Genomic DNA, 19,830 nt, shown 5'->3' on the forward strand with positions numbered 1-19,830 from the left:
TGTTGTTGTTGGGGCTGTTTTGCGGGCAGTTTTTGTTTTTTGCTGCGGGTTCTAGTATTTTTCTAGGGCTGGGGAGAATTGAAGAACAGCGGCTGTGGCTTAGCTGGCGAGCTGTGGGGACATTTTCCTTCGGATATTTCTCCTCTGCATTTTCCAACAGCACTTGGATATGTTAGTTGTTACTCCTGTTCGGAGTATTGTTTTCTTTCTGTTTTCCAGTTCTTGGTTCTGCTTGGCTATTCGGCAGACTGAGGTAAATAGAGAAGGGAGTATATTATATACTGTCCCACAGTTTTGTTTTCAGTCTCCACCTGCTGGTCATGATTGGATATATACCCATTTGTAAAGATTAACCTCTACTGGTCTGGAGAAGCTAAAAGAAAGTAAATTAGCAGGTAAGAACCTAATTTCTCCTTATTTTATTAGAGAATGGCTTTCTGTAATTAAATTTTATATGTCCTGAAGAGTATAAACTGCAATTTTTGTTTTTTTATATTCTTTCAGTGATTGAGAATAACTTTGCTGTGTCTGGTTGGCTGTGTTTAGGTCCCCTTTCACTACGTGGTGGTACTTTATTGTTGAGATTGTGTCCTGTGTACTGCTTTCATAACACATGACATCCAAATGAGAAGCTCCCCAGCCACTATTTAAAAACTCCATCAGATTTGACTGTAATAAGTCTTTTGTGTTTTATCTTAGCAGGAAACTGGGAAACTTGGCCGTGCCAGTTGATGAAAAGTGGAAGGCGATATTTCAGGAATGCTGGAATCAGTTGGGATGTGAGGATGCAGGGCAGGGTGACATGACAAAGGCATGGGACAGCATTGCTGTGGCTCTTACCACAAATAGACGGGAGCACAGAGACAGGTCAGTGCCCACATGTGACACTAAAGCTCTGATTCTGTATAGGACGCCAGTCTCAGCGACCGCCTAAGAAGTGGCTGAGAATTTGCATACCGGTGTCCTATGCAGAATCACGTCTGCCCTAATAAACAGACACCTAAATCCCTTATTCTCTAACACGTGCCAGTTAGAAAATCCCACCTTTCAGTTGTAAAAGTAGACACGCTGGCTGAGTTGATCGCGGCACAGGAATCCCCAATTAGCTGAGCCGGTAGGACTTCCCAAATCCCTGGCTTCAGGGAGTCCTGCTGGCTCAGCTGATTGGGGGGGGGAAACCTTCCGCGATCAGCTGAGTAGGCTGCAGCAGAAGACCCCTCAACTCAACCCCCAAGATCAGCAGGAGGGATGCCCACTCCCTCTTGCCTGACACCCCCCACAACATGCACACTTCCCCCCTCCCCAAGATCGGTAGAAGGGATGCCCAGTGCAACAGGGCACGCACCCTCCAAGATAGGCAGGAGGGATATCCACTTCCTCCTGCCTGACACCCCCCCCCAAAACGCAGCCCCCCTTCCCCATGATCAGCAGGAAGGATACCCACTCTTTCCTACTTGACACCCCCTAACATGTACGCCACCCCCACTGCCTACAATTTGCCCCCAAGCCCATTTGCAGAATCAAGCCCTTAGGGCATAGGCATTGACCCTCCTAAGAGTTCTCCAGTGGGAGTAGCAACACACCACAAGCTAGGTCACAATCGCCATATGAGAAAATAAGTCCAGTTTCAAAAGATTCTTTTTAATTTGGTTTAGGAGGTAATAAGTTGCTTTTGTTATTATATCTGCCGTCATTTACTATGTTGCTGCCTAGATTGTGAAATTTTCACACCTTTCACAAAAATCTAGTAACAAAAACACAGTTTTAGGAATTTGATCTCTAATATGCAGCATTAGAATTGACAAATACTGTTGCCCACTGAATACTTTGATGTTAATTAATAGAGATAGCTGACAACTTTCACAACTTTCACTGTAGGTTGCAGTACATTATGACTTTCAGAAAGACATCAAGTTATAAAAGCATCTCAAAATGTATGATTCTTAGGTACATCATACTAAGTTAATAGGTGGTATTGCAGTTAGTCTCTTTATTTAACTGCTGAGTAGTTTTGGTTCACCTTGCCTTACTCCAGCTGGTTCTTATAACTAAATCCGTTTGCATAACACTTTTGAAGACTAAGGGCTCCTTTTACGAAGCCACGTTAGTGGCTTTATCGCACGTGACTTTTTATCACGCGCTAACCCCTGCGCTAGCCGAAAAACTACCGCCTGCTCAAGAGGAGGCTGTAGCAGCTAGTGCGGCTGGCAAATTAGCACACGGTATTACGCGCGTTAAACCGCTAACGCAGCTTCGTAAAAGGAGCCCCAAATCATATCAGGCAACATTGCTAATTAACTTATAGCATGTGCTCATCTGCAGCAGTCTGGAAATACAGTATATCAAAGGTTTAATATAGCTTCTAAATTTATTCAAATAAGTTTCCTTTTTTTTTTTTTTTTTTTTTTAAGGAATAGAGGTTACTGTGATGAGGGCAAATTAATGTATTGTAATACTTTATGTGAATATAACTTACTGTAAGCCAAATACAAAATGTCATTTGGTTCCTAGGCAAACAAATGACTTATTCACTAGTCCCAGAAACACATGAAGACCATACATTGGCTTCTATAGCTAATAAACAAAATTGAATTTGATACATACGCGTATATTAGAGTAATTAGAAAATAGTTTGGGAACATTATTTGTACTTGGAATCTATGTCAGACTACATTTAACTTCCAGGACTTAAACAGCAGTAATTCTACCTACACTTAAGACAGCAAATATTAACCAGGTCCTACATTAATCCACCACCTATTGAAAAACACAGCAAGACAGCTTTAATCATCCCTTTCTGTTACACAAGGCATATGAGTCCTGACAATTGGGTTTATTCCCCCCATTGTGAGGAATCGTATAATTTTTCTTCAGCTCTGCCTCCTTCCTCAGTAGGCTGTACTGTTTATCTTCAGTTTTTCCTTCTACAAGCAAGCTGAAAGGTGTGTTTCTGATCTGCTCTAAGAAGTTTTTATTATTTTCAGTTGTGGGCTGTTTTTTTAAAATCCAATTGAGGTTTGCAGTGCTCAGAAGGTCCCCAGTGGAGTAAACAGGCAGATAGACAAGGGCGACCCGGTCAACATTGTATATCTGGATTTTCAGAAGGCATTTGACAAGGTTGTACATGAATGACTACTTCGGAAAATTGCGAGTCATGGAATCGAGGGTGAAATACTCACGTGTATTTAAAATTGGATGGAGCATAGGAAACAGAGAGTGGGGGTAAATGGACAATACTCGGACTGGAAGAGCTTCACCAGTGGGGTGCCATAGGGCTCAGTGCTTGGACTCGTGATCTTCAACATCTTTATAAACGATCTTGACATTGGTATGACGAGTGAGGTGATTAAATTTGCAGTGATATGAAGTTATTCAGAATAGTGAAGACACAGTGGGATTGCGAAGATCTGCAACGTGACGTAATCAAGCTCAAGAAATGGGCATCGACATGGCAAATGAGGTTCAATGTGGATAAGTGTAAAGTGATGCATATCAATTACAAAAATCTCATGCAGGAATACAGGATGTCCGGGGCGGTACTTGGAGCGACCTCCCAGGAAAGAGACTTGGGAGTTCTGATCGACAAGTTGATGAAGCCGTCTGTGCAATTCGGGCGGCAGCAAAAAAGGGCTAACAAAATGCTAGGAATGATTAAGAAGGGGATCACGAACAGATCAGAGAAGGTTATCATGCCGCTGTACCGGGCCATGGTGCGCCTTCAGCTGGAGTACTGTGTCCAGCACTGGTCGCCATACATGAAGAAGAACACGGTACTACTCTAAAGGGTCCAGAGAAGAGCGACTAAAATGGTTAAGGGGCTGGAGGAGTTGCCATACTGTGAGATACTGAAGAAATTGGGCCTCTTTTTCCTTGAAAAGAGGAGACCTAGAGAGGACATGATCAAAACATTCAAAATACTGAAGGGAATAGACTTAGCAGACAAAGACAAATTGTTCACCCTCTCCAAGGTAGGAAGAACGAGAGGGCACTCTCTAAAGTTGAAAGGGGATAGATTCCGTACAAACGTAAGGAAGTTCTTCTTCATCCAGAGAGTGGTAGAAAACTGGAACGCTCTTCCAGAATCTGTTATAGGGAAAAACACCCTCCAGGGATTCAAGACAACGTTGGACAAGTTCCTGCTAAACTGGAACATAAGCAGGTGAAGCTGTACTCATTTAGAGCACTGGTCTTTGACCTGGGGGCTGCCACGTGAGCGGACTGCTGGGCACAATGGACCACTGGTCTGACCCAGCAGTGGCAATTCTTATGTTCTTATGTTAGCTCATGGATCGTTCCCATGGGAGCAAGGCTCGCCCCTGATTTATCAGGGGCTTGAGCACAGGAAGTTTGACCCCGCTGTGGTCTGAGAGGGCTTTGATAGATGCCGGCTGCATTTTTCCTCCCCCTGTACTGACTTGTGGCTCAGTGAGGGTCTGAGGTCTCCAGTCTGGTGTTGACGCAACTGGAAGCCCAAAGACTGAAGGGTTCTGGATTGAGGATTTATTTGCTTGAGGCAAAGGTCTTCTCTACTGTCCAGCTGCAGTGAGAGCTGAGGAGCTGTCTATAGCACCAGTACAGCAGAGCTCATAGAGTAAGGCCATTATAGCCTATAGGAAAATCAGGGGGAGAGGGGACATCCAAAAGGCAGTTACTAAATAAAGAGTACTGAATAAAGAGTCCCTCCCCCTCCAAAATCCCCTTCCCTGAATTTTTTGTAATTTGCTGTAGCTTTCCCAGGCCAATAAAACACTGCTGTGACAACCATCTTCCATGCCCTTGCAGACTAGGGACTGCACGTAGAGCATGTGCATATATTACAGGCTCGCACCAGGCAAGGAGAGCGAACCACGAGCATGCACAGTTTACTCTCTTCTGATGATGCATAGAGCGAAACTCGAGTCGAGGGATCGGGTGTAGGCACCTTCAGGTGTGCACTGTTGATTTTGAGGTGTTTTGGGGGGTTTTTTGTTCACTTCTACAGCAAAGGATATTTATCAGAGAAATGTTGCATCATTCCCAGATAAGTACACCTTTTTATCTGGGTTTTAAAAGTTATATATGATGCACTTTATGAGGCTATACTGTGGTTATGATGGTCCCAGTCAGCAACCTCTGCTCTAGATATCACATTGATTTCATTTGAGCACTGAGATATGCGGATCTGAACGCAGTCTTTGGCAAATACAATTATTTGGTTATGCAAAGGTTTGATTAACTTGTTCATGATTATAATAATAATAATTTAATAATTTTATTTTTGTATACTGCAGTACCAGAATAGTTCAGAGCGGTTTACATGACAAGAGACTGTACATCTACAGCAAAATTTACAAATAAATCAATCAATCAATGTAACTTAGCAAGTTGGGAGCAGGCAAGAAGGAGATAGAGAGGTTATAAACAAGTCAATCGGCATGGCTTAGGAAGTCCGGTGCAGGTAGGTAGGAGATGCAGGTAGGTGGGAGGTACAGGAAGGTGGGAGGTACAAGGCATAGTTAAAAGTAGAGTTACAAGGAGGGCGGGAGTCAGAGATATTTGTCAAAGAGATAAGTTTTGATTGACTTCCTGAAAGTTTGGTAGGAGGGAGAATTTAGAGATGAGTGGATAGACATTTGTTCTATTTGCATGCCTGGAATGCTAGGGATCTGTCAAGGAATCTCTTGTAGATGCAGCACTTTAGGGACAGGAATGCAAACAAGTGGGCGTTACGTGTGCGGGTGGGGCCAGGATGGACAAAGTGATCTGATAGGTAGATTGGAGGCGAGCCTGTTAGGGTTTTGAAGCAGAGGCAAGCAAATTTGAAGATAATCCTCACCTCCATAGGCAGCCAATGCAGTTTTTTGTAGAATGGGCTTATATGGTCAGATTTTTTGAGATTATAGATGAGTTGAACGGCTGCATTCTGAACGAGTCTACATATAGTGGATTTTTTAATATAAGGTATAGAGTGTGAATGTAATTCAGCATTCGACTACAGAAGGACAAGTTTCTTAAACTGCCACTTTATCTGACTCTTCTCTTGCAGGGTCTAATTACCCTGAAGGATTGGAAACGTTTTGGGATTACGGCATGACTCTTGAGCGCATGGCTTTTGCACAGAAGAGCTACTCAGAGATGGTCATAGCTACTTTCCTAAGAAAAAATCAGCAGCTTTTATAGCTTGAAAAATATTTCAGTGCTGCTGTGCTAAGCTAAAGGTGGAGTCCTTTAAGGCTCTGATGTCGGTAGTCCTGGCATTTTTTCAAGACAAACTCAAGAAGGGCCTGGAGATTGGTTCCCTGAAAGTGCAGGTGGCAGACTTCTCATGGAATTACTTTGGCTTCCAGTGTATCTTGGAGTTTAATTTAAGTGTGTTTGTATTGCATATAAAATTCTCTTTGGCATTTTTATTACTTTGGTTCCTTTAGATTGAAATGTACACAGATCTCATCTCACTAGGAGTTTAAATAAATTAAAACTTACATTTTCTTCCCTTAGGGGTAAAAATAGAACTTTCAAGAGATTCAGTCACTCTTTCATTTTCAAATTAACTGAGCTCTGGAATAAGTTACCACTTTCACTTGGAAGTCTAGGCCCCTTTGTTTTATTTCGGAAAGCTCTGAAAACTTTCTTGTTTACTAAGTATTTTGGAAACTAAGCCATTCTAGATTACATTCTTCTTTTATATTTATATACTATACTTACATTATTGTAAACCGAGTCGAGCACCTTTTGGTTGAAGACCCGGTCTATAAAATTAAGTTTTAGTTTGGATTAGGACTCAAGTAGATAAAGTTTCTTGGTCTCTCTTTCTGGAGTAACAAGATTTTTTGAAGGGAGAGTTGCGGCTGCATTCTCCTGTGCGTCAGCCGTTCTTGACTTGGAATCTTAACAAGAAGATCTCGGAGCTTTAGGCTCTGTTGTGCATAGAACTTTTCCTCAAATTTACAGAGGCTGGGGTCTCACTGTACCTTCCTTTCTGCCAAAGGTTATTTCAGTCTTCCACATAAATCAGGAAGTCCAGTTACACGCGTTCCATACCACAGGTTCGCAGAGCAAGGCTATAGTTTTGACATTACTGGACATTAGGCGAGTTCTCCATTACTTCGAGGTGGCAAAATATTTTTCTCTCTCATCATCTCTTTGTACTAACGAGTCCTAGCTGCCTGGGGAAGCTGGCTTCTAAGGCTTCCATTTCAAGATGGATTCATATGGATATTTCTTCAGCATATGACAGGTGTAGAAAGCAATCACTGATTTCTTTGAGGGCGCACTCTACAAATGAGTATAGCTTCTTCATGGGTGGAGTCCACCCGAGGAGATTTGTAGGGTGGCTATGTGTTCCATCCTCCATAGTTTAAATTTTACAGAATGGATTTAGCGGCACAACTGGATGCCGCTTTTGGATTCTCGGTGCTAGGAGCAGGCTCATCTGCCCCACCCTAGACTTAGGGTCTGCTTTGATACATCCCAGTGGTTCAAGACTCTTGCACTAGAAGGGAATATTAGGTTCTTACCTTGATAATCTTCTTTTAGTCATACGATGGGGTGCTGAAAGGTTCTCAGCCCAACCAAACAAATTCTGAGTGTTATTTTGCCACTGTAGCTGAAAAGTGTGTTATCTTATTTTGTTTAGGGCTAGTTTACAGAAATAAAATTCTATGTTTTGATATTCAGATCATTGATTGAACCATATTCACATCATTCTCTTCTTGGTTGGGCTGAAAACTTTTCAGCACCCCTTCGTATGAGTCTTGAAGGCCCATCCTGTAAGATTTCAATTAGCCTGCTTGCTATCTTAGACATGTATATATTTCCAGATACTTGTCTTTTTCCTGTAAGACAGGTGAGATTTCTTGCTATTCAAATGTGGGAATGTGAGAACTACTTAACATAGTAACATTTATTTAATTTGATTTATATCCCAACTCCCCCCCCCCCCCCCCCCCGAGAGCTCAGAACGGGTTACAAGGTAACATACAAAATAATTGCACAAATAATACACAGAAAACTAAGGCAATACAGGCTACAGTGATATTTGTCTAATAACAGTTTTTCATCCTGATTTATAACATACAGATAAGCACAGACACTTGCCTAGGACCCAGACGTTTAGGGAGGGCTCATCTGATGTGCTTCAGCATTTGCCTTAATCCAGCCTGGCATTGAGTGATATGTCCATCAATTTGAATATGAGTGTGAGAATAGATAGGGCTATATTACCACATATTGCTCATGTGAGCCTTGCCTTCCAAACCACCAGCCCAGGCTCTTGCCTCCTTATTACCTTCCCCAGCATTTGACATGTGGTGGCAGAAGCATCAGGTGCTTGATCCATTATGGCTGCTGCTTGCTCTGATGCTGACCACCAGTGTCACAAGCCCTTCAGAAGTCAAAGGCCAGAATCCTCTCCTTATTGCTGATCTCATGAATTGTAACATCAGTGGGGAGCAGGCTTGGGACAATGAACTTTGAACATATGGTGCCAGTGATATAGTAACATAGTAACAGTAACATAGTAGATGATGGCAGATAAAGACCCGAATGGTCCATCCAGTCTGCCCAACCTGATTCAATTTAAATTTTTTTTATTTTTTCTTCTTAGCTATTTCTGGGCAAGAATCCAAAGCTTTACCCTGTACTGTGCTTGGGTTCCAACTGCCGAAATCTCTGTTAAGACTTACTCCAGCCCATCTACATCCTCCTAGCCATTGAAGCCCTCCCCAGCTCATCCTCCACCAAACGGCCATATACAGACACAGACCATGCAAGTCTGCCCAGTACTGGCCTTAGTTCAATATTTAATCTTATTTTCTGATTCTAGATCCTTTGTGTTCATCCCACGCTTCTTTGAACTCAGTCACATTTTACTCTCCACCACCTCTCTCGGGAGCGCATTCCAGGCATCCACCACCCTCTCCGTAAAGTAGAATTTCCTAACATTGCCTTTGAATCTACCACCCCTCAACCTCAAATTATGTCCTCTGGTTTTACCATTTTCATTTCTCTGAAAAAGATTTTGTTCTACGTTAATACCCTTCAAGTATTTGAACGTCTGAATCATATCTCCCCTGTCTCTCCTTTCCTCTAGGGCAGTGTTCTTCAACCACCGGTCCATGGACCAGTGCCGGTCCACAGAAATTTCCTGCCGGTCCACAGGGCCAGCACGTGCATCAGGCCCAAAACAGTGTTTTTCAACCGCCGGTCCACGGTGCGATCGATGCGGCGTTATCTTCGAGCCAGCTCTCTCTTCCTAACTGATTCAGTGCACACAGCCACGTGCAGTGGCTCCTACGGGCATCCTGCGCCTGAACCGGAAGCCTTCTCTCTGATGTTGCAACATCTGGCCCACGACTTAGCCCAGTGTTCTTCAACCGCCAGTCCACGGACCGATGCCGGTCCACAGATAATTATTTTATTTCTGCCGGTCCATAGGTGTAAAAAGGTTGAAAAACACTGCTCTAGGGTATACATAGTCAGGGCTTCCAGTCTCTCCTCATACGTCTTCTGGCGCAAGCCTCCTATCATTTTCGTCGCCCTCCTCTGGACCGCCTCAAGTCTTCTTACGTCCTTCACCAGATACGGTCTCCAAAATTGAACACAATACTCCAAGTGGGGCCTTACCAATGACCTGTACAGGGGCATCAACACCTTCTTCCTTCTACTGACTACGCCTCTCTTTATACAGCCCAGCATCTTTCTGGCAGCAGCCACTGCTTTGTCACACTGCTTTTTCACCTTTAGAACTTCGGACACTATCACCCCAAGGTCCCTCTCCCCGTCCGTGCATATCAGCTTCTCTCCTCCCAGCATATACGGTTCCTTCCTATTATTAATCCCCAAATGCATTACTCTGTATTTCTTTGCATTGAATTTTAGTTGCCAGGCATTAGACCATTCTTCTAACTTTTGCAGATCCTTTTTCATATTTTCCACTCCCTCTTCGGTGTCTACTCTGTTACAAATCTTTGTATCATCTGCAAAAAGGCACACTTTTCCTTCTAACCCTTCAGCAATGTCACTCACAAACATATTGAACAGGATTGGCCCCAACACTGATCCCTGAGGGACTCCACTAGTCACCTTTCCTTCCTTCGAGCGACTTCCATTAACCACCACCCTCTGGCGTCTGTCCGACAGCCAGTTTCTGACCCAGTTCACCACTTTGGGTCCTAACTTCAGCCCTTCAAGTTTGTTCAACAGCCTCCTATGAGGAACTGTATCAAAGGCTTTGCTGAAATCCAAGTAAATTACATCAAGCATATGTCCTCGATCCAGCTCTCTGGTCACCCAATCAAAACATTCAATCAGGTTCGTTTGGCACGATTTACCTTTTGTAAAGCTATGTTGCCTCGGATCCTGTAACCCATTAGATTCAAGGAAGTACACTATCCTTTCTTTCAGCAAAACTTCCATTATTTTTCCAACAACTGAAGTGAGGCTCACCGGCCTATAGTTTCCTGTTTCATCCCTGAGACCACTTTTATGAATAGGGACCACATCCGCTCTCCTCCAATCCCCAGGAATCACTCCCGTCTCCAGAGATTTGTTGAACAAGTCTTTAATAGGACTCGCCAGAACCTCTCTGAGCTCCCTCAGTATCCTGGGATGGATCCCGTCTGGTCCCATCGCTTTGTCCACCTTCAGTTTTTCAAGTTGCTCATAAACACCCTCCTCCGTGAACGGCGCAGAATCTACTCCATTTTCTCGTGTAACTTTGCTAAACAATCTCGGTCCTTCTCCAGGATTTTCTTCTGTGAACACAGAACAGAAGTATTTGTTTAGCACATTCGCTTTCTCCTCATCACTTTCCACATATTGGTTCCCAGCATTTTTTAGCCTAGCAATTCCATTTTTCATCTTCCTCCTTTCACTAATATATCTGAAAAAATTTTTGTCTCCCTTTTTTACATTTTTAGCCATTTGTTCTTCCGCCTGTGCTTTCACCAGATGTATCTCTCTCTTGGCTTCTTTCAGTTTCACCCTTTCTGCTCTCCTCTTCTTGGTTTTTTTTATATTTCACGAACACCAACTCTTTCGCCTTTATTTTCTCAGCCACTAGGTTGGAGAACCATATCGGCTTCCTTTTTCTCTTGTTTTTATTGATTTTCTTCACATAAAGGTCCTTAGCCATTTTTATCGCTCCTTTCAGCTTATACCACTGTCTTTCCACTTCTCTTATGTCCTCCCATCCTAACAGCTCTTTCTTCAGGTACTCTCCCAGCATTAAAAGCTCCTGCTACTTTCTTATCAAATGCAACACCTTTACTTACACCTTATACTGTCCATTGAGATGTTTTATTGACTATTATGTTTGATATTTTAAGTAGCATACTATGCCATACTATGTACTATTTAAATATTTTTACTACTGTAAGGAAGATTAGGTTCTTACCTAAATCTTCTTTCTAGTAGAAAAGCATATGAGCCTCGAGTCAGTGGGTTATTCACCTCTACTCGTGAGTTGTAAAGAAAGCATTATTCACATTCTTTTCAGCTCTGCTTCCTGTACCAGTGGGCTGTGCTGCAGCTCCTCAGTATCAAAGCAATAAAAGAGGAAAAATAAATAGGAGGGGCACAGGGAACTCCCCAAAGCCAATCTGTTCTGCTCTTGAACAAATACAATTAAAGAACACAATAACAAAATTCATTCTCCTCGAAAATAATAAAACTCCAACCATAACAAATCTAGTAATAAACTCAATCACATACCCCATACAACCTACTCTAAAACTTCTAGGAATGACGATAGATAGATGCTATACTATGCAACCACAAATCAACAAAACAATATAAAAAATCATTTGTGGTCATGAGAAATTTGAGGCAAATTTGAAAATTCTTCGACAGAACACAATTCCAGCTCTTGGTCCAGTCCCTATTCCTAGGTCTTCTAGACTGCTGCAACATACTCTATCTCCCTTGCCCCACAACCATGATAAAACAACTACAAACAGTTCAAACCACAGCACTAAGACTTATCTACTCACTGAGGAAACACGACCACATCATGGCGGCATGCCTCAACTCACACTGGCTCCCAATACAAGCAAGAGTACAATTCAGATTCTACTGCCTACTATTTAAAACCATAAACGGAGACAGTCCAGCTTATCTAAACAACCGCCTAATCCAAACTACCTCAACCAGACATAGGAGAACCCACAAACTGTTCACGCATCCCCCAATCAGAGGTGTCAAATGAAAAAAACTGTATGATGGCCTTCTAGCCACACAAGCAGCAAAACTGGACTACCAACTCTCCAATTTACTGATAACGACCCCAGACTACAAATCGTTCAGAAAAAAAATAAGAACCATGTTATTCAAGAAATCCTTGAAGACGAACTAACACCGCAGGACTCATCCCAATTCTCTGAAGTAACTCGCTCTTCTCTTCAATTCCTCTGCAAATGGCTAGATAACTTCTTTTGTAATCAGCCTTGAACCGCAAGGTATTGGCGGAATAGAAATCACTAATGTACTCCTCTTGATGGGAGTGGTCAAAATGACGGCGGTGTGAGTAGATGTTGGAGAGATGGAGGAAAATTGCGTTTGCTAGTGCCTTCCATCTGAATATTATTTTTATCTTGCCGCTTTTGCTTGATTCTTCTAGAGAGAATTCCACATTCAAAGTGGAAGGGGGTGATTAGGGCTGATCCCTCGCAGGCCCTCATCTCTACACCCGCCCAGCAAACTATAGACCGCTTCTTCGCAGTTCTGCTGTCGGTTGCCAAAGAACCCGGAGGATGTGACCCAGCACTGGGGAGAGATTTTGGAGAGCCTCTCCACCTTTCGGGACTGGAGACATCGCTGTCCCCTCTGGCTCCTTCTATCCCTTCGTGTCCAGCTATGACCAGGGTTCTGTTGCAGGAGACTCGCAATCCTGGAAGTGGATCCGCGGGGTCTCCCTGCAAGGGCACAGAGCCAGCACAGATAGTGCAGCTGAAGAACCAACTTGAGAGAAAGCCGCTCCCACGGAGGCCTCCTTAGGAGACATTTGGACACTCCTTCAACGTCTAGAGACTAAATTGACTCAAACTACTGAGGAGGTAACAACTATTACTGCTAAACTTGATAATTTAACTTTAACTGTCGACTCAGTGAAAAAAGATCTTTCATACCAAGTTAGACAAACACAGGATGATATACAGCAGTTGCAAAAATTTAAAGTAATAATGATTAAAGATAATTCCTCAATACATCATAAACATTATTGATTTTTTTAAAAGATATTTAATTGAGAATTTAAAAATTCCCCCCAACAATATTCTTCCAATGAATAAAATTTTTTATCTACCAAATAAAAAAATTCCTCAAAAAGATGGGGGAAAAGAAGACGGAAAAGAGAATGGAGAAAACAGAATGATTTTGGGAATATTTCTGCTCTTTTGGAACAAACTTTGTCTATAGATACTGAAAGAGCTACTCTCTTAGGCCCTGCAAAGTGCGTCCCGATTGTAGGCAGCTGTAGGCGTCCTACAGCTGTCTAATCAGCCAATCGGGAGGCACATTTTCTAAAAAAATGCTCCCCAGGCAGGCCGCCTATATTGAAGGTGCCTCCGGGAGCCTAGGGAGGCCTACAAGCCTGTCTAAGCTCGCCTAAGGCTAGGCGGTATCCTTAGGCGAACCTAGGTGGCCCTGCACGTCTCCCTAGCAGAGCGGGAGACGCTTACAATGTAGGCTAGCAAAATGCTGGCCTACATGGTAAGTAGACACGGCCACTATACTTTATCGCGGCAAGGGATCTCCCTGCCGCGATTAGTATAGCGGCCGCAGCTACAGCCGCCAGTCTCCTCAACCCCCCCTCAACGTTCGTGGCAGGAGGGTGCCCAACCCCTCCTGCCGAAAGAACCCGACCCCCCCCCCTTAACAAAATGCCCTAACCACCCTCCCCGGACTCCCACAACGGCCTCCCCAAAGATCGCCGGCAGGAGGGTGCCCAACCCCTCCTGTCGGACCCCTCAACGCCCCCCCGAAGATCGCCGGCAGGAAAGTGCCCAACCCCGCCTGCCGGACCCCCCCCCCCAATGAACCCCCCCAACCTGGAACCCACCTTAAGCTTACCGCCAAGTTGGCTGGATGGATCTTCGCATCGTCCGGCCAGTAGGCCCGCCTCAAGCTATAGGAGGGGCTTTACGTGCTTGGGCCAATCCTGTGGGAGGGGCGGGCTTGCCTCATTTGGACAGAGGCGGGCCTGCTGGCCGGACGGTGCGAAGACCCTTCCGGCCAACTTGGCGGTAAGCTTGAGGGGGGTTCCAGGGTGGGGGGTTTTTGGCCGCTATACTAATCGCGGCAGGGAAATCCCTTGCCGCGATAAAGTATAGCGGCCGCGTCTAAACTCTAAACAAAAACCCGATTCTGTAACCAACGTCTGCAACATAGACATCGGTTATAGAATCAGGTTTACTTGGGCGGGTTTTGTTCCGATTCTGTATAAGACGCCCGGGATGGGCGTCCTATACAGAATCCAGGCCTTAGTGTCTTTCATTTTTGAGCAAGATTTAAATATGATCTTAAAGTTATACTTTAAATATTCCCCAAACTATTTGGAGATCAAAGACTTTGGATATACCCGAATGTCTCAAAAGTTACGCAAGAGAGAAGAATAGATTTTCTATCCCTATGACAAGAGACTCTTAAACTAGGGGCTACGTTTCTTTTAGCATATCTCTGTAAATGCCTAGTTAGGTATTTGGGAATAAAATATATTTTTATTCTCCAGACCATTTGAGGGACTTTCTAAAAGTTAAAAAGATCATTAAGGACTGATCAAGGAATGGATTTCAAGTTAGAATTACAACCGACAGCCCATTAAGCCTTTTTCATTTGAATGTGTCATACCTTTCTATCTCCATTAGATTCTGATTACCACTCCTCTAAATTGTGGTCTAAGGAAGAGAAAAAAAATTATACCATTTATGTGGAAAGATTTTATTTGGGATTGTTTCCTTCTCTGTATTATATGAAACAAGATTTATGCTTGTGAATATTATGAATTTAATAAAGAATTAAATAAAATAAATCACTAATGTAATGTAACATGTAACATAACATAGTAGATGACGGCAGATAAAGACCTGAATGGTCCATCCAGTCTGCCCAACCTGATTCAATTTAAATTTTTTTTCTTCTTCTTAGCTATTTCTGGTTAAAGCTACAGCCTCAGCACCCTGAGGTTATGGGTTCAATCCCACCCTGCTCCTTGTGACCCTGGGCAAGTTACTTAATCCCCCCATTGTCCCAGGTATATTAGATAGATTGTGAGCCCACTGGGACAGACAGGGAAAAATGCTTGAGTACCTGAATAAATTCATATAAACTGTTCTGAGCTCCCCTGGAAGAACAGTATACAAAATTGATTGAATAAATAAATTAGTGCCATTTGCACTCAGGTAGGTGGCTTGTTCGAGTCCACCTTGTTTGATGTTTGTTCTTATTGTGTTCTTTAATTGTATTTGTTCAAGAGCAGAACAAATTGGTTTTTGGGAGTTCCCCATGAACCTCTTTTTTTATTTTTCTTCTTTTATTGCTTTGGTACTAACTGAGGAGCTGCAGCACAGCCCACTGGTACAGGAGGCAGAGCAAGTAGAGGTGAATAACCCACTGAATCGAGACTCGTATGTTTTTCTACTAGAAAGAAAATTATTGAGGTAAGAATCTAACCTTCCCTTACAGTAGTAAAAATATTTTAATAGTACATAGTATGGCATAGTATGCTACTTAAAATATCAAATATAATATTCAATAAAACATCTTAAGAGACAGTATAAGCAAAGGTGTTACATTTGATAAGAAAGCAGCAGGAGCTTTTATGCTGATCACTGGCACCATATGTTCAAAGTTCATGGTCCCAAGCCTACTCCCCACTGATGTTACAATTCATGAGATCAACAATAAGGAGAGGTTCTGGCTTTTGACTTCTGAAGGGCTTGTGACACTGGTGGTCAGCATCAGAGCAAGCAGCAGCCATAATGGATCAAGCACCTGATGCTTCTGCCACAACATGTCAAATGCTGGGAAAGGTAATATGGAGGCAAGAGCCTGGGCTATTGGTTTGGAAGGCAAGGCTCACATGAGCAATATGTGGTAATATAGCCCTATCTATTCTCACATCTATACTCAATTGCTGGACATATCACTCAATGCCAGGCTGGATTAAGGCAAATGCTGAAGCACATCAGATGAGCCCTTCCTAAATGTCTGGGTCCTAGCCAAGTGTCTGTGCTTATCTGTATGTTATAAATCAGGATGAAAAACTGTTATTAGACAAATATCACTGTAGCCTGTATTGCCTTAGTTTTCTGTGTATTTTTTATGTAATTATTATGTATGTTACCTTGTAACCCGTTCTGAGCTCTCTGGGGGAGGTTGGGATATAAATTGAATTAAATAAATAAATATTGTCCTTGGTCAGGATTTTACAACATACAATTACTGAGCATGCTCTTAGGGCATTGTAATTATACATACAATATAGTGTTTGAATGTAAGGTACTGTTGAATGTGAAACTATTACAGATAATTTAATGAGTTACGATAGACAGATGTTGCACAATGCAGCCCCAGATCAACAAAACAACCCAGAAAGCTTTTCTAACCATGAGAAATCTCCGTAAAATCAGAAAATTCTTTGACCAAGCACAATTTAGACTAATCGTCCAATCCCTAGTCTTAGGTCTGCTGGATTATTGCAACTCCCTATATCTTCCTTGTCCAGCCACTATGATAAAACAACTCCAGACCATACAAAACACCGCCCTCAGATTGATCTACTCACTCAAAAAATATGATCACATAACAACTGCCTTCTTAGACTCTCACTGGCTACCCATACAAGCACGAATCCAATTCAAATTCTACTGCCTGATATTCAAAGCATTACACGGCTCTTCCCCCTCCTATCTAAACAACCGCTTAAACCAAATCTCCACCTCAAGACACAGAAGAACCTCGAACCCTTTCGCCTTCCCCCCACTCAAAGGCACACATCGCAAGAAAATGTTTGACAACCTTCTGGCAACACAAGCAGCAAAAATCAACCATTCCATCTCCAATCTTATGACAATATCAGACAACTTCAAAACATTCAGAAAAGAAATCAAAACCCTGCTTTTCAAAAAATTCATCCAAATATCTTAACCCCTCCTCTTTTACCTCCAGAAGATTCACCTACCTTCAGATAACCTTCCCCCAAATTACCCACCTTAACACCGTCCAATTAAACAAATACCATAAATAGATTGTAACCTACCCTCTCTAACTGCATTCCATATGTATTTTTCATACAGTTCTTCACTGTCAGTTTAATTTCCATCCTATAAATTCACATAGAATTTTTCTTTTTTCAACCATCTTTATTTTCTCTTCTTTATTAATTTCCAGGTACTTTAGTTAGATTGTGAGCCTTCGGGACAGTAAGGGAATTTTTAAGTACCTTCTTACTTCTCATTTATAATCTTAATGTATATTTTCTTCAAACCGCTTAGAACCTAACGGATGTAGCGGTATATAAGAAATAAATTACATTACATAATTATATGTCTGTTTCTCATGCTGCAGTCCAGAACAGCTGAGCCGCTTACACAGCCAGACGCTGGAAAGCTTGGAGTTCATTCCTCAACATGTGGGCCCCTTCACTCTGGAGAAATATGAGAGCATCAAAAAATATTTACTAAAGGTAAGAATGCTGTCTACCACCATCCATCTGCAAACACCTACAGGCAGGAAGCCCTGTATGTACTGCAGCATCATAAGCAATAGAGGGGTAATTTTGTAAGTGAAAAGTATGTGGCATCTTTTGAGTTGAAAAGTGTACATAATTTGATTTGAAAATTATTCCAGAGTAATTTTATACCTGATATTTGATGCAGATTAAAGAGGACGGGCTCCATGCATTTACTTTTACCTGCGTAGCAGACACACTTTTGTAAAAGCTCTCTTGTGTAGGTAAAACATTGTTTTATTTGAGGTAATAGCTTTGAAAATTACATACTTTTTTCTTGTGGTGCATACACATATTCTTATGCAGTCATAATAATCCACTAAGTATAATCTGAACAAATAATATCCAGTGTTAACATATCTACATTTGTTCTCTTATTTACAGTTATGTTCTTATTTTAATCCTTAAATACTAATGACTATCTGTATAAATGAAATAAAGTTAATATCTGGTGACGTTTTGAGAATAGATTATGCATCTAGAATCTTGGATGTAATCCTAGATTATGATTTAGAATTAAATCATCATATGAAAATGCTCTCAAAAAATTTCTTTTTCCGTCTTTGACAACTGAGAGTTATAAGATCTATCTTGTCACAATCCATTTTTCAAGTACTTTGTTAGTCGATATAATTGCCATATTTGGATTAATCAATTCTATTTACTGTAGAATATTTGAAAAGGTTCCTACCAGATTAGTTATTTCAAAATACAGCTGCTAGACTAGTGTTTTCAGTTAGAAAATTTGAAAGGTCTTCACCTCTTTTGCTCAAATTGTACTGACTTCCAATTAGATACAGGATTAAGTTTAAGGTATCATGTCTAGTACATAAGGCTTTATATCAATGTATCGCAAAATGTGTGCCGCAGTGAGATTCAGGGTGTGCCACGAGGATGAAAGGCGCCAGCCGACTACCTACAGAATGTGTATGCAGTCGGCCAGTGCCTCTCCTCTACACATCTCCTCCCAGGGTTAGCAAGCTCAGGACCTATCTGGAGGGCTTCCGCGCATGCATGTGATGTCATCAGGTCAATTTCCACACATGTCTGGAGGCCCTCCAGCCATGGCCCCAAGTATAATGTGCTGCAGCTTCAACAAGTTTGCGGCACACTTCTTTATATGGTAACTAGTGTTTAAGTCCATTACATTAACGCGTGCTAGAAAGCAGCCCCCTTTCCCTCTCCCCCTCCAGTTCCTCCCTGACTGTCTGTCCGTGGGCCTCCTTCTGTGTTCCCCCCTAAGCAAAACGATCTGCCTCCCAGCACACACCTACCCCAAAGCAGCCCCCTTTCCCTCTCCCCCTCCAATTCCTCCCTGACTGTCTCTCCGTGGCCCCCTTTCTGTCTCCCCCCCAAGCAAAGCTGTCTGCCTCCAAGCACACCCCTCCCCCAAAGCAGGTCCCTTTCCCTCTCCCCCTCCAGTTCCTCCCTGTCTCTCCGTGGCCCCCTTCTGTCTTCCCCCCCTAAGCAAAACGATCTGCCTCCCAGCACACCCCTCCCCCCGAAGCAGCCCCCTTTCCCCTCCTGTGAGAATTTTTACCTGCATGGACCACCTGCAGCACCCTCCAGCCGTTCCTCTGAGCTAAAACTCCTTCACGCGCCTCCCGCCTACACACTGTTGAAGATGCACGCCATCTCCACAGTCTGGCCAGCTCCCCTAGTCCCTTGCCGCCACCGCCGCCACCCCCTTCCCTTCCCGCGGTCGACAAACCTCCTGGCTCCAGCAGCGGCCGCAGCACTGTAAACACGCTGCTTTGCGGCCTCTACTGCCCTGATTTGCTCTTCCGTGTCCCTGATCACATCATCAGAGACGCAGCAGAGCAAATCAGGGCAGTAAAGGCCGCAAAGCAGCATGTTTACAGTGCTGCGGCCGCTGCTGGAGCCAGGAGGTTTGTCGACCGCGGGAAGGGAAGGGGGTGGCGGCGGCGGCAAGGGACTAAGGGAGCCGGCCAGACCGCGAGAAGGGAAAGTCGGATGGGAGGGTCAGACCGTGGTGGGAGGCTCAACGGGGATTCGGGTGTGTGTGTGTGGGGGGGGGCGAAGAAGAAGACGAACTGAAAAGAACCCTAGGCGCGCATGCGCACTCCTGCGGTTACAGACCTACATCTCACAGATCAGGGAAAACG

At 43.2% G+C, this 19,830-nt stretch overlaps 1 protein-coding gene across 3 annotated transcripts in view; it reads left to right on the forward strand.

The window, feature by feature from the left end:
• Nucleotides 1-19,830, forward strand: part of ALS2 (alsin Rho guanine nucleotide exchange factor ALS2) — a 242,257-nt gene that overhangs the window by 178,017 nt on the left and 44,410 nt on the right. For 2 of the 3 annotated variants that reach the window (XM_033944890.1, XM_033944888.1), the window contains exons 25-26: nt 700-867; nt 17,542-17,659. In XM_033944890.1, the coding sequence (XP_033800781.1) occupies nt 700-867; nt 17,542-17,659 (286 nt within the window). The remainder of the gene's footprint in view (nt 1-699; nt 868-17,541; nt 17,660-19,830) is intronic. The other variant, XM_033944891.1, reaches the window with a different exon arrangement.

Source organism: Geotrypetes seraphini, chromosome 5, assembly GCF_902459505.1.
Source record: "Geotrypetes seraphini chromosome 5, aGeoSer1.1, whole genome shotgun sequence".
Lineage (NCBI taxonomy): Eukaryota > Metazoa > Chordata > Amphibia > Gymnophiona > Dermophiidae > Geotrypetes > Geotrypetes seraphini.